We start from the raw sequence: 24,667 nt of genomic DNA on the forward strand, positions 1-24,667 counted from the left end.
TCTCCTCACACATTCCTATAGTAGCTCCTCCCTCCTCCCCCTACACTGCCACGGCCGTCACGTGTCATAGAATTCACCAATCAGAGGGCACCACAGCCAGCAGCGAGCGGAGCACCAGCGTCCCCCTGATCCTCGGCGCAGCCACTGCTGGGTACGACTTCGTCTGGCGACAACGGCTGTGGGGGGGTTGTTTTGATTAAAGTTTAAGGAATTTTTTTCCCCTCACGTTTTTATTCCGACGTCGTTGAGGTGAAACCCATGATGCTTGATGTGCTTTCTACGTGCTCGACCGACGGTTGTTCTTCACGTCCCCGAAGGAGAAACAAAGTTGGGAATAACCGATCTTAAAGCTGAGAGGAGCAACTTTTCCAACTGCTTTACCAGTCAACGGGCTGACCTATGCTAAGCTAGCCCGCTAGCCAGTGCAGTTGAAATTCCTGTTAAAAGTCCACTAACGAGCAGGTGAACTCTACGTTACATTTTCTGACCGAGATTTGCTGGCGACTTTGAAAGAGAAACCTGTCCCTCGGAGCCTGACTTCAGTACTTTATCGCAGTGGACGCTGCAGGTGCACCTCTTGCGGCACCTGCGAAAACTTGGTAACTTAGCTGCATCGGTGGAGAGCTAACTTTAGCTTGTTCGCATTAGCATGAAGCAGAGGAGTTGTTGACTAACGTTAATGTTTCTCTTGTAGCTGAGATTATTTAAATGTTTTGATTTAAGACAGTGTTTCTAACTTTCTATTCTTATTTAACCATCAGCCCATAAAGTGGTGACATTAGCTAAAAGTATCTTCGGCTTAGCGTAGCCAGCAGCCTCGCTGGCTAGTTACTGACCGTCATACAGTTGTACCGGAGTGGCGACGTGGATAACGTTACGGGCTCGTAGACGCTCACTCTCCCACAGGACTTTGGACACGGTTTGACTGTGCCGTGGGCTGTGCGGGGAAATCCCCTCCTTTCGCATCAGCTAGTCTCGTAAATGTGACAGCATGAGGATTTCAAGAAGTTACCTTTTACGGTTTTAAAGTTTTCATTTTGTTCTAAAAGCTCTGCACCCTATGGTGCCGCTACAGCCACCGAGAAATGAATGTCTCGCAGGCCGCTTTCCCAAACGGTGAAGGGCGGTCGGGCGGCAGTGGGACCGGGGAGCATGCCTGGACAGATGCCCCTACAGTCCGGGCGTGGGCTCACTCTGCCCCGCTGTGCCCTACCCGGTCCCTGTGGACAGCCGCGTATGACTATGAAGCAAGCGGCGAGGACGAGCTCAGCCTCAGGCGAGGGGACGTGGTGGAGGTCCTGTCCAAGGACGCAGCGATCTCCGGGGACGAGGGGTGGTGGACGGGTAAAATCAACCACCGAGTCGGGATTTTCCCCTCCAACTATGTCACCTACCAGCCTGCTATTTACAGGCTCCCCGCTACAAGTGGGTCGGTGGGGGTGCCAGAGCGAGTCCCGAGCTCGCCCGTCCAGATTCCCTTCAGTGAACTGGTACTAGAGGAGATCATAGGCGTGGGTGGATTTGGCAAAGTTTACCGGGGCACATGGAAAGATCAAGAGGTCGCTGTGAAGGCTGCTCGCCAAGACCCAGACGAGGACATAACGGCCACCGCGGGCAGTGTTAAACAAGAAGCGAAACTTTTCTCCATGCTGCAGCACCCCAACATTATTAAACTGGAAGGAGTGTGTTTGGAGGAGCCCAACCTGTGCCTGGTCATGGAGTATGCCCGAGGCGGGACACTGAACCGGGTGTTGACCGGAAGGCGCATCCCTCCACACATCCTGGTCAACTGGGCCGTGCAGATTGCACGCGGCATGCACTACCTACACGAGGAGGCCGTGGTACCGATCATCCATCGTGACCTGAAGTCTAGCAACAGTAAGTAAAGACTGAAGTGTGTGTGAGAGTGTGTGTGTGTGCTTGAGACAGAGAAATTAAGATGAACAACAAGTTTAAGAGGACCACGGTGGGCAGATCCACCTGTTGCACATGCAGCCCACCCTCCTTAAACTGTGTATAGTTTTAGTCTGGTTGCAGTTAAGATCTGCTTGAGTAACTGTGTTACCTTCCTCTGCAGCAAAGCAGTCATTTTAAGACCATTCCATATTTCCACTGTAGGTGCCACTAATGCAGTGGTTACAATTCTGCATCCTTTTACATAGATTTTTAGAAGTGGCAGATAAAAAAAAGAAATATTCAGTGACCCGCCACGGTGGCAGGTGAGGGAAAAACTTTATTTCAGACCCTGTTGACGACATCACTGGTAGAGCACTGCCCTTTACTCTGGACGGATTTAAAGTGGTTTAAAGGTCTGTGGGTGTATGAAGTGGTGGGGGATACCATCAAGAGGATGTGAAATAAAGTCAGAGTTTGCTCAGCTGGGCTGCCACCCTCCCCCCACCCCTGCACTCACCCCCCTCATCCTTTAAAACACACACAAACACACCTTCCCAGCCCCCTCTCAAATAAAGTCAGTGATTTACCAAACACATAACCAGACACACTCGGTCCACACTATCAGGCCATGTGCTTGACCAACCAGAGCTAATACCAGAGGTCACAGGGTAAAAAGAAGTCAGACAGAAACTATTTCGGTAATAATACCAGAGAAAACCATTCACTAAGAGATGGGGGTTTTCTGTAATGCAGGACTCTTAGGAATTATTCCTATTTAGCAGGGAAAGTCTGCATTGTTTCACAGTCGCTGAATGCATTCATGTTTTGGGAGAATAAATGAGATTAAGACTCTTGAGTACTTGTAGATCTCATTTTTGAGTTTCTTGGTAACTTAGCAGGATCATATAGTTGGAACTTGGTCCAGTGCAGTAAGCCAACAACTGTGCTCGTTCCTCCATGGACTGGTAATTGACAACAGGCCAGCAAACTTTAGTTTCCCAGGACTGAATAATGAATGGACAGGACTGGATGAGAAAAAGAGTCCGAGTCATATACCCACTGACACAGGCTACCCACTTCAACTCAGGTGTGTTTATGCGTGTAATATGACTCCAAACACTATTTCTGCCTTTGTGACCAGAGACTCTTATCGGCCTAGGGCCATGTGTGGAGCAGCTCTGTCGAACTGATGTCTGTTTATCAGCAGCTGTGAGAGTCAATGTGTGAATGTAGACAGAAAACACGTGAAATGTACACAGACCAGACCCTCTTCCCGATGAAGACATTTTAATTAGATTTGAAGAAGATGTGCTGTGTAGGTTGACCATGAAAAATCTGTGCTCGCAGGTTAAACACTCAAATGCTCAGTGATTATAACATTTACATGCTGCAATGTTCACACCTCGTCAACCCTAACAACTAATTTTACAGTCCATTTGTATTCACAAGTAAACAGTAAAAGGAAATTGTAGTCAATCTAAAAAAACCTCCTTGCAGACCCACCGTCAATAACTTGTAATACGATTGATACTGTGAGTAGTTTTTCAAGCATAAGAATAAAACAGATTCACTCTCAAAAACAAAAATCCGCACTCAATTTTGAATGCAGCCAACCAGTCAGCGCGTCTGGAGGTGTTGATTTTTCAAACAAAACTTTGAAATTATATGTTTTCTGTGCGTATGATGCTCCTGAGGCCATGTGATGAAGAGCGTAAAAGTAGTCTCATTTAAGAAGGAAGATTTGTGTAAATTATAGGGCAGATGGGAGAGAAAGGATTTAACTGCTGTTTAGGCTGTTTGAGCTAATCGGATGTTTGAACGTCAATATATACGAACAAACTCCCCCAAACAGGAACAGTGCTGCGAACACAAGTCAATATGTTTATCCTGCCACTTCACTGTGACCTAGACACATCATAAGCTTTAAGTAAAGAGGGAGAATTTACTTAAACTTAGGAAAGACCATTCAGAAGGTGCTTATTGCAGTTCTGCGCTCTAATGAAACCCAGGGACTCAACATCTTACACGAACATTGCCATTGAATAAACATCTATTTTTCTGATTTTCTTGATTTCCACTGCACTAAATCTCACTGCTAAACTGTTAACATCAAAAGACAGACAGTGAATTCTACCAGTTGTATCCGCACTTTCACCAGTTGCAGGTAGTTGATCATCCCAGGGTCAGAAGTCTGAACATCTGTAGTCAATATACAGTCTTATCTAAATAAAGAGCGAATGAAAGAGGCTGTATGTGTTTGCTTTGAAGCAGGCCAGTGAGTTCACAAAGGACTCTCTCCTGCACACAAACACACAAATGGCACCCTGTGGTGTGTTGGGTTGTTTTCCCAGTAAAAACCTAGAATAATGCAGCTTAGAGAAGTTGTTGCATCTGCTAGTGTGGGCCTGTTGTCTGTTTGTCTTGGCGTTGTGTGTGCGTCCGTTAGTCTAAAAGGATAAAAGGAGTGAGAATTATCTACACCAGGGGGTAAGAAGAAAGTAGGTTCATTGCAATAAGTGGTTGTTAGTCAGCAATCTGTCACTTTTTACATTTTTAATAAGCACAATGGCTGCTGGTGTCTCTCCTCTCTCTGTCTGTCTATACTGTCACTCCAGTGTTTCTTCTCTCAGGGTAATCCAGGACGTAGTCAGGTACACATGAAGAACTAAACTTTTCCATCTTCACTCAACTACCCAGCCTGTCATTTATCAACTGGCAGTGTACACATGCTCCACACAGACAAACATACAGCTATTTGATCAATGATTAGCCTGTAAAGTAATATGTTGGAAGTCAGCAAGATTTGTCCAATCTCCTTTGTGTTTTTCAACCTAATCTGTAAAATCCCAGCCTGCAGGGAGGAATGTTGCTAATGAGGGATAAAAGCTTAACATACGTTTGCACAATGGACTGGTCAAGCAGCGGTTGCTAGGCTACTGTGGCCAGAAGAATGGCTAGGACTCAGAGGGTCTCAAAGCCCTCGTTTTGTTTTGTTCCGTTCATATTTAATCTCCCAGAGAGCAGCGGTACTCTTTTATTGCCACAAACCGAGGGGGTTTCCCTTCTTACTTCGTTATTTTTCTCCTTACTTACCTTCCCTCCCTTGTTCCTCACGGCTCCCTCTTGCTCCTTATTATTTGTCATGCCTTTTTTTTTTTTTTTTTTTTTTTTTTTTTAAGAGACAACACAGTTTTCAAACTTGAAAGGATAACCCTGGAGTTACTTTTTCTTTTTTGATATTAACCAGCGCACTTCCTGAACACATCAGATCAACTGAGAATACATCCTGCTAATAATAAGCATTGTCTGTGTAGCTGCGGCCTGTGTGGTGTATGCCTGCGTGCCATAGAGCTCCATTGTCATCCAAAAACTGTTTACAAATACTGCTGTATGAGGGTCAGGACTGTATCATATTGGCATATTCATTCATTAAAATCAATATGGGCAATATAGTTAGTGCAGGACAGTGGCTCCATGTTAGCCAGACATCGGAGTGGTGGTCCAGTTTTACAAGCTGAGAAGAATAAACTACTCTTGCAGTGTTCATTGTCACGAAGGAATATGTCCCCTGAATGTAAAAGCATGGTTAATGTGTGTTTTTAAATACGTGCAGAGTCCTACAGCATGGATGCATGAGTGATATTGATAGGCTCTGGCAATGCAGACTAAACTTTTTACCGGCATTCAACTGGGTTTGTTTTGTGTCAGTGAAAACATGTTGGAAGGCAGTGACAACACACCAGACATTTTTCAGCCTCCTAAGAGTCTGAAATGTGGTCGTGTTTTGTTTTTTCTAAGAGTGCTGAGACACCTTTCATGATCACCCTGTCTGCAGATCATGCAGAGGGAAAATCGCTGTGAAAAGGGGGCAACACTTAAAATGTTATGAGTCATCTTCCTAACAACCACCCACTACTTTATAGAGAATGCAAAGCAAGTTAACGTTTAGCTCAGTGTGTCATGTGTGGACGTCAGAATGGGGGGAAATGTCAGGGTTTGTCTGTCTGTCTTGATGATAGCTTGTTAATAATGTAAGCTGCAGCTTTCAGTGACACCTGCTCTTTTAAAAACGCTACACGTTGTTTAGCTGCTGTGTGCGTCGTGTGTCTTGACCCTGATCACACATTAAGTAGATCAGTCACTCACACATCATACTGTGTTCATTTAAAATCTGGCAGTATTTGAAGAGAAACATCATGGACTCCTATACAAGAGTCCTCTGTATGTATGTCAATTTTTGAGCGTGTTGGAAGAACTATTACTGTCTTCTCATTTGTATTTATGTAAATTGTGCACGAGGGTCATTGCATAAACTTGTGAGAGAGAGCGAGTGAGTGAGTGAGAGAATAATAATAAAAGGTCACAACTAGGCTATGCAAACAAAAACTGCATGTTGTCGCTAATGTTATTAATGGTACTCTGTGTAAACATGTACTCCGTTTTGGTCACTTAACTCATGATGCAAATTTTTCATAAGTTTCTCCACTTGTCATTAGTATTTATTGTTAATTCAGGTCTTTTTGAGGATTTATTTTCCATCTCCCTTTGCTTTATCTAGTCATATTCATGACACCCTTTCACTGACCCTTCTTTCCCATCATACAACTTTGATTGGAAAGTTCTCAAGCTGAGAGTGATAGCACTCATGGAGGAGTTGAGAAGAGCAAGAAATCACACTGAAACCTGGCCCTGAGCCAGCATGCATAACCCACATTAACTTCGGAGTTTCACATCTTGGTGCGAGCAATAGTATGCCAGGAATGTGTGCTTGAACGCCACTGAAACTGATGGAGTTTGGAGCGTGTACAACAGCATTCTCCCATCAATCTTAAGCTATTGTTAGACTTCATCGTGCTGTCCCTGTGTTCCCCTCCCTCTCCCTGTCTCTCTGTCCACACAGCCATCATTCTGTAGATCTGTGAAGGCCTGGCAAAAGTCACAGAAGTGCAGAAAGCTTTTCTTTGTATGTTAGCACACTGAAATTAGTATAGATAATGAGTGGAGAGGACATGTGTTGAATTCACACCACTGAAGGAGCTTATTTTAACCGAGTAGGTGCAGCAATCAGAGCAAAGCACTAAGGCATGTGCACTTGTTGTATATATGTGCAGCACACTGTACAAAAATATGTTTAGTAAGCATTTGCCAAATGAAAGTAATAACATTTGTAAGAAATATATCTTAATCCCGTTACATGATTGTCCACAAAGGTGGATCTTCATGTGGTTTTATGTCTCTAAAGCTTCTTTCTTGCTCTGGTTGAATTTAAACAGTCATACAACCGTCTTACTGCTTTCAAAAGACAGAAATTAGGGATTCTGCCATCACACATTTTCTGTCCTGACACCCAAATTAAGAGAATAGACAGACGCTCACTACCAGTTCAATACCAGCGCAGGTAATTTGCATCTTCCATTGTACCTGTCCTCCCTCTGCTGCACTGTTATGAAAACACCAAACAGACCTAGTTATATTGTAGATTTGGGTTTTCCTGTGAACCACCTGCTTCTGCGGGAACAGCATTGCGAAAGAACACCTCTTAAACCTTGTTTTTCATTACTAGGTCATAAGGAGTTCACCACAGGAGAGAAAGCAGTTAGGATTAATGTAGCTGAGAAAAAGTGTCCCGAGAGAATTTTGTTTTCCTCCTGCGATTTTCCTGTTGTCTTGCTCTACTTTTGGATTAAGTTGAATCGCAGAGGAGGAAAAGTTACCAAAGCTTGACTAGGTGTTGCAGGGCAACTTTTCTCAGGCTTCCCACAATTACCCCTGGTGACACACAGACAGTTACTGCCTGTCTTTTCTCTGACGAGAGAATGGGCAGAGGGGAGAGAGGAGGAGTGGAGATGCTTTCACTGTGTTTTTTATGACCTCTCCCTGACTGCACCTATTGTTGCAGGGCAGGGTGAAAAGGAAAAGGGCCCACAGCTGAGAAGAGCTGCCTTCCGAATCAGCCAATCCCCTCCGCCGCTCCCGAGCACATTGATAGATGCTAGTGCAGCAAAACGCACTGGCTGTACACCTTTAACATTTGTTATGTTTCAATTAGCCCAGTTATGGGTTAATTCAAGCTTAAAAAGACACAAACTAGGAGAGGAAGAGGACAGACAAAGAGCAAGTGGCCCGGAGAGACGTGACCATGATAGATGGATTTAGCCAGCCATTAGCCCTGATCCTTTTCCCATCAACCAGAATGCCTGGGGGCACTCTCATTTCAACAGGGAGAGACAGACCAGTCGGGGAATGTTTAGCAGCCTTGTTTCTGCTTACTACAGGAAGCCCTCTTGCTCTCATGCTTAGTCTGTTGGCACAGTTACGAAAATACTGCCACGTCAAGTTAGGAGGCTGAGCTTAACCGCAGCTGCGTCGCATCAGTGCTTAGTTATGGCACAGAAAAAGAAGTGGAGCGCTTCAGTAGTGGATTTGTAGGCCATTTGTAATTTTGGTTTTAAAAGTCATATTGTTAGTATCAGAAGCAGCACAGTTTGACCCACTGCTGGAGAGACTAAGAGAATAAAAGATTTCTCTGGTTCTCAGTTCTTTACTCAGCACTGTTTCAAGGCTTGCTGTTGCCCTTCTTGGCTGTCTTTTGGAATGTATATCATATGCATGAAATACTGTAGCTGTGAATGCAGACAAAGTACTAAACACTTGAATAATAACTTTGGTCAGTAAAAACTTAAAGATGATTTAATATCTACAGAATATTAATGAAAGCACAGTTGAAGGGTATTGTAGCTATGTGTTATCCTCCAAAACTGTTTACAAGGATCGCTTTTAATTTCAGCTTTTGCAGAGCTGTGCTGATGTTTTCAGTTTGTTGAGAGAAGAAATGATCATGTTTGCTCCAAAAGTGTATATTTTCTTTTTACCTTGAGGGGGAGAAAGCAATGGGAAGAAGCGTGGGACCTGCTTTGAAGGCAGCAGCTCTGCTTCTGATCTTCCCACTGTTCCACCATGAAAGATGGGTCTGCCTGAAGATCCACTGTTGGAAGGGGGAATTAAATGGGGGTTGACGGAGGGTGGGGTCTGCCTTGGAGGCATATCCATCTCCGATTGCGTTGCACTGTTGTCCGCTTCAAAACATTTTCTTTTCAAAAGAGTGAGAAAATATAGACTGAGAGAACGCAGTAAGGGGACAGAAAACAACGTGCTGTCTGAGTTATAACCTTTTCAGACGCGACAGGTGTTCAGGACGTTCATTACAAAGCATCACAGGACATTTGTAATGTCCATGACCGCTTCACAATGGAAAAACAGATTGTAAATCATTCTGAAAGTAATCTGATCCATTTAAAAATTTTGTACCACACCAAACAGGTTTCTCACTTCACCTGTAGCTTGTGCTGCTGGCAAACTTAATAGACTAACGGTCATGATGATATAATTATAGGCTGCACACAGCTGCATTTTTTAATACTGGATAAACTATAGTTTACTGTAAACAGGGTATTTATAGCTGACAGAAGCATTGGCCTACTTTTAAGTGTTTGAGCATCCTTGCCAGGTATTTGTGTGCCAGACTTGAGCACAGATGATGAGCCTTTTTGTGCATCCATGTTAATGAAAACAGAGCTTTAGACAGGTTGGTAAGGTTGCTTTAACGACCATAATATATCAGCAAACTCAAGGATGCCAGTTTTCATGCATTTGCTGTAACCTTAGGCTATTTTACTACCACTGTGTGAGTGTGCAGTTGTTAAAATTTACCACCATGGCTTCTTTAGACGGGATTAAAATCCTGAGATGCACAACTAATAATTAGGTTACCATCACCCCACCTCCTCTTGTCAAACATATCCTTTCCAAACAGGCCTTAGGTTGCCTTTAGGAGCAAAACAATACTCAAGACCGACTCACCACAGCCTGATTTTGTGCTTTAGCTCAGCTGTTGAGGCTTTGCATCTGCTAACTTTACCAACCACAGGAACTGGATCTATTTTTCCAATGCTGGGTGGGGTTCGGCCTGGGGCTCGACTTTTAGATTGACCCTAAATAGAAGTCAACTGGTCAACTTTTTCTGCTTTTTGAATGCAGTTTTGAAGCCACAATTCCACATTTTAACACAGCACTGTTTTTTGGCAAGCGGCACATAGAGTGTTTCTGAATTGTATTAAAGAATAATTTCAGTTACACCAATTTTTGACATGCAGCTTTCACCTGTAGGTCAGGCTTATATTACAAAGCTGGGCAAAATAACTTGATATGGGGTTTCTCGAGGAAAGGCTGCTAAGATTAACCTGTCTTAGAAAACCTTAGAAATTAGACCAGGGTGAAGAGGTCATGGGAGGTGGACTTCAAAGAAGGGCTGGTGGTCGGAGAAGCCATTATTCAGTGAAGAGGAGACCACAGCGAAGCTCTCCTTTACCTGCTGTTATTACATTAACTATCAGGTCTTAATTAGTAAAATGAGACTGGTCCATTGTGGCAGCATTTTTATTGTTTTCAGACTTTTTATTTAATCATTATATAAAAATTTAGCTGCAATTGCTTATTTTTATTGAATTGTCTTTTTCATTTATTGCCTAAATTTTTAGGAACTGCACTATTTGTTTGGATAGATTTATCTAACAGATGATGACATGATGTAGTATCCCAGGTTAACCGGCAGTGTGTACGTGGTGTGTTTTTGATATTAGCTGCTAATAGGCTCCAACAAAATGGCTGGCCGGGGTTCAAAGGTGTTTTTGTAGCATAACGTCAGCATGGAGTCATGTAGACAGGAACAAGGTCTTTTATCAGAAATTTCTAGAGGGCTGACACTGAAGTATCACAGAGCTGCAAAGAAAGTATTTGGCACGATATTCTATAGGCCAATCAAGGCAGACGGGTTTATCCCAAAACCACTGTTCTTTTCGGTTGTGTAACTAACCCAAGTCATTATAAACCTACGGAGCCTGCTGGGAGGAATCTATGGAATCACTGAGAGAGGACTTGACAACAGGAAGTAGGAGTATATCATTGGTCCAGTGAAACCTGTTTGTAATGGAATTCCTATTGTTGCAGCCCGGGTAGAGGATCCCCTCTCTGCCCGAGGCTAGTAATGGCACCAGAACCCCTGTTATTGGTGGAGACCCATAAGAGTCACACTATGGTTAAAATGCTGCTTGAAATCATTTCAGGCCCATTGAAAATACTTGTGGAGGCCCAGAAAAGTCTCAACCCTCACCCTCTGTAAGTCTGTCTGCAGTATTTTAAAGGGATGAAAAGCTGTCGAAAAGCTGAATGTCCTCGTTGGTTTTAGTCAAATTGCTCTATGAATAAATGGATAAATGAATGCAGGCTTAAAGAATAGAAAAGCTTTTGAGTGAGGATAGTAGAGTATTAAACATTAGAAATGGGATCATTGACTATGAACCCTGAGCTGATGGGTGTGAATGATGAGAGACTGGTCAATACACGGGAAAGTGAGGCAACATGATAATAGCTGTGTGCAATCGTAATTGATTGTTTGCTCTGTAAAATGTCAGAAAATAGTGAAAAATGCATATCAAAAGTTCCCTTAACACAGGTTCACATCCTCTGTTTTGTCTGACCAACAATCTAAAGATTTGTATTATCACATAAAACAAAGGCAAACAGTAAATCATGATTTAGAAGCTGGAACCAGAAAATGCACATGCTTGAAAAATGACCTCAAAATATATGTTGTGCCTTTGGTTGAAAACTGATGAAAAGCTGTGTGTGTGCATGCAGACATGTACAACATAAATCTGTTTACACAGTCACACTGTGGAGAGTAACCTTCCTTTTGGGGACAAAACGCACATCCCCACAATACAAATCATTAAATTTCAGGTTGAATACTTGGGCTAAGGTTAGGATTCGGTGTAGTGACTCCAAACAAAAGTCGGTGTCGCTGAGAGGCTAAGCGAGGGAGCATGGCACTGCTGACTTGCTACATAAACGACAAAGACATTTCCATATTTCCGAGTGTGTCCGTATTTATTTTTAACGTCGAACAAACAGGCTAAGCAAGGCAAAGCTAAGACAGGTCTTTGAATACTTAGTTTTCTGTTAGATTATGCGGTCAACAAAAAAATACACTCTCCCTACTCACCCCCTCTCCATCCGCCGCCGCTGTGAACAGGTGAATATATGCCCCTTCATTCAATCACTCAATCACTGCTCTAACCACACCCCCCGTGACATGTGTGAAAGGTGTCAAACTGACAGCTGATGCCAACACAAACATATTTTCGCATATAGCACCTACAAGTTGTGGGAATGGTTTGGGCAAGTCTTCAGGAAATGAATGTAAGTCAGTGTAATATTATCAGACGTGATGGAAACACACTGTGTGTGTGGGCGTTTGTGTGTTTTGGCAGGTTTTAGTTTGGTTCTGCTGTGGAGGAGTAAGTCCAAGGTCAGTGAGCGATAATACAACAGTGCAGCTACTTCATTCAGGTCATTCTTACAGACATCAGAGAGCTTCTGTTGAAAACAGTTAACAACAAGCTTTTCAAGTGAACATTGTGATACAGTAGATGAAGAAACTCAAATGCCTTGATGTGTTTTTCAGCTCTATGTATCTTTATCATTGCATCCTTTTTTTCCCATGGGAATAGTCCCACAGTGTGCCAGCAGCACACTGAAGTGTTGTAATCCTCGCTGTGAAACTCTGACAGCTAAACGTCTCTAACAAACCACCTAAAGGGACATTTACACTCACCAGCTACAGTTTGACAGTCTGTAGGATCAGCCCAGCTGACGGGACGTGCTCACGTTGACCTGCAGTGGTAGGACTGCATGTAAATAATGAAATGGGACAGTTTGTAATGTGAGGAGATCTTGGCAGCGGCAAAAACATGTTGAAAATAACACCAAGGAGTTGAAAGGATCAAAGAGTCTGTTTTTGCTGTTGATGCACCGCTTCATGGTTTCTTGAATGTTTGCAGTGGTGTATCAGCACACACACAGTCAGTTTATCCCCTCTTAAAGATCACACAGCAGACAAACGTTACTACTCTCCAGTCGTCACCTGATCTTTGGTGGCACGGGTTCAACAAGCTTAAATGCTCTCAATGTCCTGTTGAGTGTGATGTGTATTATCAATAAAATAATCAACAGATACTGAGACTGATAGTTAGTAATTAGTCTGCTGTTTTTGTCCTTTTTGTGCATTTTCTTTGTTTTCTTGCAGTGAATTCAGGGAGCAGCAAACATAATTTTGCTCTGTCATGACTAAATGGAGGTGAAGTAACGTCTCTGACTGAGAGACATGTAACTCTGAAGTGGTCTAAAGTTACAAACATCCCACATCACAAGAACAAGTCAAAAATGACGCAGAATAAGAGGAACACCAACAAAATAACAGGAACATTTTACAATATGCAGGACAATTTTCACCACATGACTGACAGAACATTACAGATGTTGTTGTGTCATGTTGTTTCCTGTATTGATACGCCCCTTAACCCGAACGAGGCTAGTTCAACATCAGATCCACTTTGACCTGAAAAGCAAAACCGATCCTGTTACAACACTCAGAGAAGTGTTTGAAATCCTCTTTCTGTCACCACATGTTCACGGTGTTGTCCTCACAAGAACCGGTGAGAAAAGCGTGTGCGCACGCAGGACATTTGCTCATTTTCAGCACACGAGTGGCGTAGAGGGTCTTGACTTCACACGTCAGTGGGCCGTGGCGGGGCTCTCAGGCCGGGTGTAGTGTTTCGGAGGGTTCTGGCTGTCTTTAATGTGTTAAACAGTTTTAGGACCTGAGGACAGGTGCTTTGTGGCGCTGTCAGCCTTCTGTGTGTACAGTAACAAATGACCTGCATACCTCTGTACCTCTTGAATGTCATCTCCTCACCTGCGCAGTTGTCTTTTTCTCTGTCCACCACTCTTTGTATCTCCCTTTCTCTTTCACTCGTCTTTCTCCTTTCTCTTCCACACACGCACGCACGCACACACACACACCTGTCACATCCATCACTTTCATCCCAACCCTCTCCGTCCACTGTTCCTTTTCTCTCTGTCACTCATTGCTTGTCGTGCCCTCGTGTATCTTTATTTATCCTCCCTTCTCATGTATCTCTTCTCTTTTCAGTTTTATTACTTGAAAAAATTGAGAATGACGACATCGGGAGGAAGACCCTGAAGATCACAGATTTCGGCTTGGCCAGGGAGTGGCACAAAACCACAAAAATGTCAGCTGCAGGAACTTACTCCTGGATGGCCCCGGAGGTCATTAAGTCATCGCTCTTCTCCAAAGGCAGTGATGTCTGGGGGTATGACAAATAACACACACACACAGTCATAAAATATCTGCTCCTGCTCAATAGTCTGAACTTGTTCCATTGTTAAATTTTCCTTCCTCTTTCATTTCCTGTCTTTTTATTTCTTCCACCAGCTATGGGGTCTTGCTGTGGGAGCTGTTAACAGGGGAGGTGCCGTATCGTGGGATAGATGGCCTGGCTGTAGCTTATGGCGTCGCAGTCAATAAGTTAACTCTACCAATTCCCTCCACTTGCCCCGAACCCTTCGCCAAGCTCATGGAAGGTAAATGAACAGGAGGCACACCTGCAGGATGTGTTTTTTTTTTTTTTAAAGTAATTTCAGGATCTTTATGGTCATTTTATTTCACTTCTACACTATGACTAAATCCCTGGGGCATTAAATTAATGTAATTATTGAAGTCACTTATTGGTAAGTTTAAGAGTTTTTATTCATCACATAAACCTGTCAGTCACGTAATTATCGGGACATTTTATTATATTATTATAAGGAAGCATCAGCACATGGAGCTGTTGATGATGTCAACATTGTTTGGGAAAATGCGATTACTGGAAGCCTTTTTCCACTCAGATGAAATAGTTTTAGTTCACACTGCTTATATTTGAATAGTACAATCATCTCACACATCTTGATTTTGCCACAGTAGCACTGTGGCAATTACATACATTGCTAAATAGTTTGTGTACACATTGCATTGTGTGTGTCCAGAGTGCTGGGACCAGGACCCCCACGTGCGTCCCTCCTTCTCCTGCATCCTGGAGCAGCTGTCGGCCATCGAGGAGGCGGTGATGGCCACCATGCCCCAGGACTCCTTCCACAGCATGCAGGACGACTGGCGTGTGGAGATCCAGGAGATGTTTGATGAGCTCAGGACCAAAGAGAAGGTGATGAGGATCACAGATACACACAACAACACCAGCATGATTATATAGAGCCACTGACATGACACCATACACACTGTGTGAGGGCTGGAAGGTGGGGAGAAGGATAAACTGCATGTGTGGGACATACAGGACATGTAACAGAGCTCTTATCTTTCTCTTCCTGCTCTTTTATTTTGGAGTGATGATACATGGTGACAAGTCTATTATTAAATTAGCTTCAAATCTCCTGGGACAGCTTTTGCGGACTAAAAAGTTTAATTGGTTACTTTCAGTGGACAAGCTAATCGCACCTTTAACAAAACAAAGTCATTAATGCCGAGGCACTTTAGCGTACTTCCCCTTGTTAAGACCTTAATCTGCTTCCTGTATAAGTCTCCCATTGCTGGCTTAAAGAGGAGGGTTAATTAGTGTTTGTAGAAACAGCAGGATCAGCACACAGAGCTGGGTCAACGCATGCTGAACCGAGTGACACGGACACTGAAAACCCCACGGGTGATGTTTTGTTCGGAGACTTCATTTGTGCCTTATGCTATTTTATTTTCTCTGTATTATATATTTATGTACTCTACCTGTTTGTACTCCATCAGTCATGCTCAACCATCCTTTTAACATGCACCTTTGTGTTCTGTAACTGCTTGATCATCCATTAATCACTTGAACCCTCATCTGACATAATGGGCGCCGCCTCACTACGACAAACCCTTTGCTCAGTATGTAAAGCTTTCATGAATCAAAAGAAGAAAAAAAAAAACATTTAGCTTTGAGCATTAGCAAACATTTTCCCATCGCAAATTATCGCAAGATTACTACATGAGCAGATTTCCTGTGAACATCCCACAGTAATCTGTGTCTAGGTGGGTGGCTGAAGGGGCTTGACTGTAAAGCTGCTTTATGGAAGTCATCCAGTAAGGATTATTATTACTCAGTTGAGAGCAATTTAAGAGAAAACAGAGGGAATGAAGAAAGTCTAAACAGTCCTGTCTCCTCCCATGGCTTATTCTATGTAACACAGCCTGAAACAGCAGGCAGTAATCTCCTGAAACCAACTTCTTATAGACGCAGTTATCTAATACACAGCTAACACTGCTGCTATAGATGTCTGCCTGCAAGAGCTTTTGTCCTGTCATAAGGGAATTAAAAGATGCATTTCTACCTGTTGCTGCTGTGCAGTGCATTTTCTCTTCTGTCTTCAAAGAGAACAGTGTCTAAACCCTAACGTCTGGGTTAATTCTGTATACCGCTACAGCTCGAGTGTATGCTGACGGGCATACTTTATGGATCCATAAGGCATTTTCCATCTAAACAATGTCAAAATTATCCTGTAAGTGTGTCTGAAAACCCATAAGTGACAGAAAATGTTTTGAAAGCATCAAATCAGTGCACCACATCACACTATTTTCTTCCCTGTCAAAACCTGGTGCCTACATTACCCACAATTCAACAGTCTGTAGTTCAGTTGTGGTTCATGTAGCCTCGAGCTGCAGAGATGTGGTAAACTCACTTCTTTTTAACTCCAAACCCCCAGATTTTTTTCGTCTCCTGTCTTCAGCTCTCAGAGGAACCAGCTTTCTGTTCTTGGCTAATGCAGACGTTCAGTTACAGATGACACAAACTGATGCACATTGTCCTTTAACAAACACCTGTCTTCTCTCTGGCCCCGTCAGTCTGTCCCAGGAGATTGTAACAGCGGAAATCTGTCCGCTAATTTAACCGTGTGTATCTTAATACTTGGTTCCTCCAGGAGCTACGTTCCAGAGAGGAGGAGCTGACGCGAGCCGCCCTGCAGCAGAAATCCCAGGAGGAGCTGCTGAAGCGTCGGGAGCAGCAGCTGGCAGAGCGGGAGATCAACGTGCTGGAGAGAGAGCTCAACATCCTCATTTTCCAGCTCAACAAAGACAAGCCCAATGTGAAGAAGAGGAAAGGCAAATTCAAACGATCCCGCCTCAAACTGAAGGATGGAAACCGCATCAGCCTGCCGTCAGGTGAGAGAGCAGGTGTCTCGCATTTACTTTCATGGTCTTCTAGTGTGAGCGGTGAAAAGAGCTGCTGTGTCCAACCTTGAGACGGACATTTGAGGTGGTTAATGTGAGATTTTCACTGACAGAGCAATGTTTTGTGGGCTCAAAATGAATAAATCACCAACATACATAGTGGATTTTTCCACTGTTATGAAGTGTATCTATTCTGAGATCTTAATGACTGTATTGCTCCATATGTGTATGTTGCATTTTATAGACTTCCAGCATAAGATCACCGTGCAGGCGTCACCCTCCATGGACAAGAGGCGAAGCCTTCATAGCACCAGCTCCTCTCCTCCCAGCAGTCCCACACTCATCCCCCGGCTGCGAGCCATTCAGCGTAAGTTCAGTGTTCGTTAAGTTTTCCTTAGTGTGAGCTCTGATGCTCTCCTCCACCTCTGTGTGAGTATTCTTGTGGTTCTGCATTGCTTTTTTTGCCACCTGGATTAAGTCAAATATGCTTATTAAAAATAGGATGCTGAAGAAGTCACATTATTCCTCTGACAGTATAGGAAGTGGCAACATTGGGGCTGACTTTCACAACAATGTCAGCGTCCACAATGATGAGCTGTGTGAACAAAAGCTCCAGAGCCACGAGCAGTCAGCCAGTTGTTTGAACAGTTTGATCATGTTGTTAGTCGTGCACCAACGCCCCTGCAATAACTGGAAGGAATTCCTCTTGAGCATTTCATGGTAGGTCCTGATATTCAGACAGAGGCCACAGATTGTTGCTCACATTTACTCTCTTTGTTATAATCCATGGACTAATGGATAAACATTGATATGCAGCAAAATGGGGTGGCATGCAAAAACTCCCTCAGCATTTACAGAACCTGCAGATGCCAGAAAAGAAACGTTTTAATGTACAGTGAGTGAACTTAGCTGGCAAGTGGTCCAGTAGGGAGCTTCTCTGTATGTTATGTAACATAGGAAGTATAGAAAAGACTTTTTAATATGGATCGACTGTACCGACTATCTTTGTCTTAACAGATTAGAGATTTCTTTTCACAGCCTGAATATATTCCTCAAAGAGACATGCAGATATACATAATACATGAAATATGCACTTGATTAGGGAATCGAGCGTTTCAGCATGGCTTGATTCCATGCAGAGAAAAGCTAATTTCTACACTAATTACGTAAAAAATATGCCAGATGTCAGATTTTTTAACAGCCATGAGATCAGTTTTACTGCCCAAGAGAAAGTTTGTTTTCATCATACATGCAGATACATGCAGTGCACAGAATATACATATATACATTCAAGCATAATTACAAGTCAGTTTTATTTATACAACCACAAATCCCACATTTGCCTCAAAGGGCATCTATACATACATCGTCAAAAAGGTCATTTATTCTGGGCTGCTGTGGCAGAGGAGACCGATCTCTTGTCAAAGGAGGCCGTCTTCCATTAACAGGTCGTGTATTAAATGTTCCCCAGCAGGTTCAAGCTCAGGAGCATGTCAGCTACAGTTCGTGTGTTGGTTGGAGGTAACTTGTGTGTTTCCCTCCTCAGTGACGTCCCATATGCAGAGAGACAGTTTGCATGTTTACCAACAGGATGTTGATCTGACCAGCGAGCTCACAGCCTATTGTGGGCTCAGGAGGAAAGGCAAGCTATTGGCTACCCACATGAAGCGTGGGTGTGGCTAACGGCACCAAGCGTGCTTGTGATGTTTGGCTAACTTTGACAGCTGAGAGGGGTTGATGTCTAACAGCTTCCCATCAGTGGGGATTGTATGTGCAAGGTTTTCCCGATGTGTTGATTATAACAAAGCTTTGGTGTTTGCTGCTGCTTAAAATGGTTTCACAGGTACTTACCCACAGTGACTAACACACACCTATAAGAGGTTTTCATAACAACGACTTTTTGGGTTTTGGTGTCTGCTTTTTGACTTTCTGATTTGAATTAGCAGAAATTAATATATCTTGGTTTCTAGTGTGAAATGATTAGACTGTCACTCTGAATCTTCCTGAATCAAACTCAGATATTATATCAATAAAGGCTTACAGTGTAGAAGTGCCTTAAAATCCCTCAACTTTAACAGAGAACACCCACAAGTTAAACATTTGTTATTTAGACTTTATCACAACAAAAATAATAGCCCTCCATTCTCGAGAAAGAGTACCACAGATGGATTTTACAGATGGCAAAATACCTTTAATCTCACTAACACGTCTGCACCAGACTCCCTGACAGGGCTGACGACAGCTCGCTGCAGTTGTTTGAGCCTGTGTTAACACTCGCGGTCACTGTGTTGACAGTTACTCAAGATGAGAGCAACCGTACATGGGGCCGCAGCTCCCTCTTCAGGCCGGAGGAGTTCGATGACGTGAAAAAGGGAATCAAGAAAAAAGGAAGGACCTGGGGCCCCAGTTCAGTGCAGAGCAAAGAAAGGCCTGCTGCTGCTGAGAGGTGAGTTTACACATTATCCCAAATGTTTCCAAACATGTTCAAACCCAGAGAAATCCCATGATCCCCTGCTACTTCATACCAGCACCAAACCACATCTTTTGCTTTTGTTGAGAGACCCCTAACAGCAGAAAGTTCATCCTGTGGATTTAAAGAACGCTGTTGGAGTTCTACTCAATGATTTCTGTTTTGTCTTTCTGTACTTGTGAGGACCCTTATTGTCACAATGCGTTCCTTAACCCCTTACCCAACCATACCCATCATACCTAAATGCCTGACCCCTCCAGCCCTAACCCAAACCTAATCCTAAATTTAATCTTAAAACCTTCAGACAGTCCTTTGAAGTGGGTTTAAAACTGACATTGGTTCTCACAAAGATAGCGTTACAAGCCCACAGACACAGTCTATTTCATAGTTTCTTGTCTGTCGTTTTTAGAGTGCGTCCTCTGTCAGACGGCAGTAACCCCTGGTCCACCAGCCTGGTCAAGTCGCAGAAGTCTGTCCCCCTCGCTGCCCTGTTTGCTGATCAAGGTGAGCTGAAAATCCATTGTGATGCTGTATGTTTTATTTGAGTAATCACTGTGGAAATTTGCTCAGCATTTTTTCTTGACATTTTGTTTAAAGTGACTAACAAGTGTTCCTTAACAGACTTTAAAACCTGAGTTTTCTGAGTGTTGTAAGATTTAACATGGGGTTTGATGTCCTCAGCCTTCAGGGTTCAGTCATCTGTGGTCTAGTGGCAGTGAAGTGTAACCAGTGCTGCTCGTATAGAGAATCATTTGTTTATGACGTCTGTGTTCTCAGCTGGGGCCGGAAAAGACGAGACGTTCTCCCAGGAATGTCCTGACAGCAGCTCCAAGCCAAAGCAGCTCAAGTTCCCCAACCAGGTGTACATCGATCTACCTCTGTGGAGGGACGAGCAGCAGCCTCAGAGCCCCGGTGGGCATTGTGGGCCAGGAGATTCTGGGGTTGGGGCGGGAGGACAGGGCGGCCCAGCGGAGACCACAGATGACCCCTACACCACCACATCCACCTCGTCCACCTCCACCACCCCACAGCTCACCCCCACCAACAGCCTGAAGCGGACGTCGGCTCGCCGCAAGACTGACTCCGTGCTGTATGGCTGCGGCTCGTTGCTGGCTTCAGTCGTGCTCGGTTACGATATTAGGGAGGCTCTCAAAAACGCTTCCCCCGGGGACGATTGTGAGCCCCCGCGTGAGGAGAAAGAGAAGAAGAAGAAGGAGGGCCTGTTTCAGCGTGCGACCCGGTTCCGCCGCAGCACCTCGCCGCCAAGTGGTCGCTCCCGCAAAGACGAGGCATCCTCAAACCACACCTCCACCCAGCCGGTCAATCTCATCTCCATGTCAGCCATCATGGAATGCAACTCCACCAAGTGCCTCCTACAGTCTGAGGCGGAGCTGTCAGAGTCCAACCCGGGGAAGGTTGAGCTCATGGCTGTCAATCGTCACACAGAGCCATCCAGACCCGGCCCGGCAGCTTCTACAGAGGGCCAGAGTAACAACAGGACTGCAGCCAACACACAGACGCCAGTGCAAACCCAAAGCCAGCCACCAGAGCAGAGCAACCACAACACGGGAACACGTCTGCGCCGGAAGAAGTACACCACCAACCACAACAGTGAGTAACGCAAAACACTGGAGGGTGAGGACGTAAGCATGCACACGCAGTCTGAAAAAATGTTTTTCCTGTCTGTTTCCAGCTAACGGCCCGCCCACTCTGCCTCCTCCAGCCACACAGAAGAAGCAGGAGAAAGAGAAGGACGGAGCGTCAGAGAAGTCCTCCGGTGGGGAGGCCTTCTCCAGACCACGACCGGTGTCCTTCCGGGCCAAACCCCACGCCTGGGCCCTGCTGCGAGGACGCAACAAGAGCTACTCCCTGGGCCACTACTCCGGAGAGAAGACGGCGCAAAACCTAAATGTGGTGCTGTCCTCAGAGGTGGGCATGGGCTGCTCCCTGCTGGACATGGACACAGAGGGCCAGAAACGAGACTGCACGGTGCCGCTGTGCCGCATTCAGAGCTCTCCGGCACGGCCCTCCGTCTTCGAGCTGGAGAAAGAGTTCCTCTCCTGAGAAGTGATCCGCTGTGGTCGCCGTTCTTTCTAAACAATCTAGAGTGTGGCTCAAACTCCTGGAGGGTTTAGAACCAGGCTGCCTTGTTTTTTTTTAAAAAGAGTTCTATAACCTAGAACCCAGCTTTGTCTTAGTTCTAGAACATAGTGAGTCAGTGTTCTAGAGCGGAACCAAGTCTGAGACATCGAGAAGACACCTGTGTCACAGCAGTTCTAGAGCCTGCACCCTCTGTCTGAGAACGGCCTTTTTATGTGTGAGGCCTTACACACTGCCTTGTCTCACTCTAGAACGAACACACACACACACACACACACACACAGAGTTCTGAAACCTGAGCGGAACATTCCAGCAGCTCTTCGTCTCATCCCTCGGTGCTCGACTGCCACCTTTGTTCGCTCTCTCGCCCTCTGTCACCCTCTACCTTCCTCGTTCTGTCGGTGCAGCTAAACGTTGACCGCTGCTGCAGCTTTTGCAACACAATACCCTCACCTTTTTATTTATATATATATTTTTATAGGTAATTTAATATGAAGAGACTTGACCTTACCGTAGCCACCAGCAGGACATACATTCCATGTCAGTTTCAAGTTGTGCGATCACGCTTTTAGATTTTTTTGACTTGAGAATCGTGCATGCATGTACCCTTAAAATGTTGAACAAAAAAAAAAATAATTATGCCTCGTTTGTAAATATTTCTTTTTATTCATCATCGGCCCAATGCTGGCAGTTGTTTTGTATTGTGTATGTGCTGTTTTATGACTGTTGTGAAAGTCAGCGATGCTGCAGTACAGTTTGTGTTCTGGGGACAGGTTACGTACTGGATCTGGATCCCAGAATGGCCTGAAGATTTTTTGAGAGGCAGGTAGAAAAACACTGGAAGTCCTTCAAAGCAAACATGGATTCTTTGCTCTTAAGACTTGGAGCACATTTTAAGTGACTGTCTTGGTCATGTGTTGCTAATATGGATTTTTCTAAGAGTATTTATAGAAAAGTTTTGTTTTTTTTTTTTGGTTAATATTTCCTATAGTCAGCACACTGCAGCAGAGTGGGGAGCAGTTCACTCACGCGTGTTCATGTCAGGAAAAACTCCCCCAAATTAATAAATGTATAATCCAATCCCCCTGATGACAGCTGATTGGCTGGAACTGAAATGACACAGCGTCATAGGGCTGTACCGAATGTGTTTTTTTTTTTTTCTGTGAAGCTTTTGAGGTTCCCGTATGAAGCTTCATCGTCATGTTTTATGACGTCATCACCCAAAAAAATCTCACAGCCACCAATGAGGAGGCAGAGCAGTCGTCTGCCAATCAGGAGGTCGGTGGTTCGATCCCTGGTCTCAGCAGTCCACATGCTGAAGTGTCCTTGGACACTGAACCCCAAAACTGCAAATTCACATGTTCGTCGCTTTGGATAAAAGCATCTGCTAAACGACTAAGTGTAATTGTAATAATATCAGCGTGGCCTAAATCTTAATCTGCAGCTGTGCAGAAATGTGACTGAAGCTTCGCAGCGTTCGGTACAGCCCCTGAAGTCGTGGAAGGACCACTGCACAGCCCGGGAGTGACCACCCTCAGACACTGTTCAGAACATTAAGAGCACAGAATTGCAATACCTGTACTGTAAAGCAGATAAACCCTGTGCCTTCATGTTCTCTCGATTACTCTGTGCCTGAGACCTCACCCACACTGCCATCACTGCTTTCATGTACCCAATTACACACCTGATGTTACCTTCGATTGGTTTGACGTGTAGTTGAGTCAGTTTATTTCTAGTTGTACTTTTTTTTTTTTTTTTGTTTAAGTTACATTAAGTAATCGGTTTCCCCTTGTACACAAATTTGCATCTCATCAAGCTCTCAGGAAAGTGTGGAGACATTCGAGGACAGGACGGCTGAAGAGAGTGCAGACACAGTTTACCTTCCATGATCACACCTGCAGCCAGGTGAGCGGCTTCCTCAGGGTTAACAAAGGCGTCACTATCCTGATTTATGAGCTTGACAGTATGGAGGTCAGACTATGCAGGACGAACACTGAGTCCCCTCCGCGGTCACTCCCGGGCCCTCTCTCTGCTGACTGATGATTAACCCCCCCACCCCCACCCCCCAACTTTTTACTGCTGTTTTACTTCAGTCTGTTTGAGAAGTTCATTAGAAAATGCGTCCCACTGTTGAAGGACAAAACAAGGGCTCATTTCCAGCACGACATGAACTCCCAAATGGTGTAAATATAATTGTGAATCCCGCCGTGTGTCACTGTGGCATCTTATGATTTAGAATGTGAAGTATGGCATGTTCTGTCTTCTGTGACCGTCAGGCAAACACTGGAAAGGCCTTACTAATCATCAGGCTGTCAAAGGTGCAGTTCACAAGCCAAGATATCACTATTTACCTTTTATTTTGTTACAAATTGAGGGTAATCTGTAAATACCATAATGCACTGGTACTGTACATTCCCCATTTGAGTTTGAAGTCTGCGGTTTGTCGCCCACGGTCAAAACTTTATCGGCTCGTGGTTAACAAAAACGGTTTTGCGTACTAAGGTTAAAAACAAAGAAGCATTCCTCTACATTTGACAAACTGCAGCAGGAATATTTGTGATTCTAGTTATCGATATGGTGCATTCAGGCTTTTGGCTATGGGACCAAATTCAGCTGTACCAGCACTAAGGCCTCTCTGACTTCAGGACCAAAACCACTAAATGAACTAGCTGCTAGCGAGGAGTTCTTACAAAGAAAACACTTCTCCACAACCTCAGAGGCGCAGTGAGGAGACCCGTCACCTTCAGATCAAATAACAAGACTTCCTGTCAAAGTGCAACACTTCCTTCAAATCACTGAACGTTTCTGCCGCTCTGAACGTGTCAGATTGGCTTTGAGGGCGTCTGTTTCAGTGAGCGCTCTCTCTTATCGTTACAGTATTGGTTATTTCACAGCTGATTGATCAAGAGTATCAAGTTTATGAACATTTTGAATAAAGTCGAAATCAAGACTAACGCTGCCTGTTTGTTCCTTCTTTTGAGGCTTAAATAAACGATTATTTGATGCTGTTTTTTCTTTAGTATTCAGAACATTTAGGTAAAGGATCAAAACTGCAACATAGAAATACTCCATCACAAGTTACTGCTTTC

At 44.2% G+C, this 24,667-nt stretch overlaps 1 protein-coding gene across 1 annotated transcript; it reads left to right on the forward strand.

Annotated features, from left to right (window-relative positions):
- The first annotated feature begins 992 nt into the window (after positions 1–992).
- map3k21 (mitogen-activated protein kinase kinase kinase 21) lies at positions 993–24,529 on the forward strand. Its single transcript, XM_076743908.1, has 10 exons — positions 993–1,878; positions 13,946–14,126; positions 14,249–14,397; positions 14,842–15,017; positions 16,759–16,999; positions 17,253–17,375; positions 19,304–19,454; positions 19,888–19,982; positions 20,256–21,089; positions 21,172–24,529. The coding sequence occupies exons 1-10, from the start codon at positions 1,086–1,088 to the stop codon at positions 21,540–21,542; spliced, it is 3,114 nt and encodes a 1,037-aa protein (XP_076600023.1). The 5' UTR covers positions 993–1,085; the 3' UTR covers positions 21,543–24,529.
- Positions 24,530–24,667: the final 138 nt, after the last annotated feature.

The sequence above is a fragment of the Chaetodon auriga genome, chromosome 11 (assembly GCF_051107435.1).
Source record: "Chaetodon auriga isolate fChaAug3 chromosome 11, fChaAug3.hap1, whole genome shotgun sequence".
In the NCBI taxonomy this organism is placed as follows: Eukaryota; Metazoa; Chordata; class Actinopteri; order Chaetodontiformes; family Chaetodontidae; genus Chaetodon; species Chaetodon auriga.

What these genes read in the sequence shown, in the direction of transcription:
- map3k21 (XM_076743908.1), top strand. Translation starts at nt 1,086, where the DNA reads ATGAATGTCTCGCAGGCCGCTTTCCCAAACGGTGAAGGGCGGTCGGGC. An exon ending in AAAGGCAGTGATGTCTGGGG is followed by an intron (nt 14,127 to 14,248) that starts GTATGACAAATA and finishes TTCTTCCACCAG; the next exon opens with CTATGGGGTCTTGCTGTGGG. An exon ending in AGCTCAGGACCAAAGAGAAG is followed by an intron (nt 15,018 to 16,758) that starts GTGATGAGGATC and finishes TGGTTCCTCCAG; the next exon opens with GAGCTACGTTCCAGAGAGGA.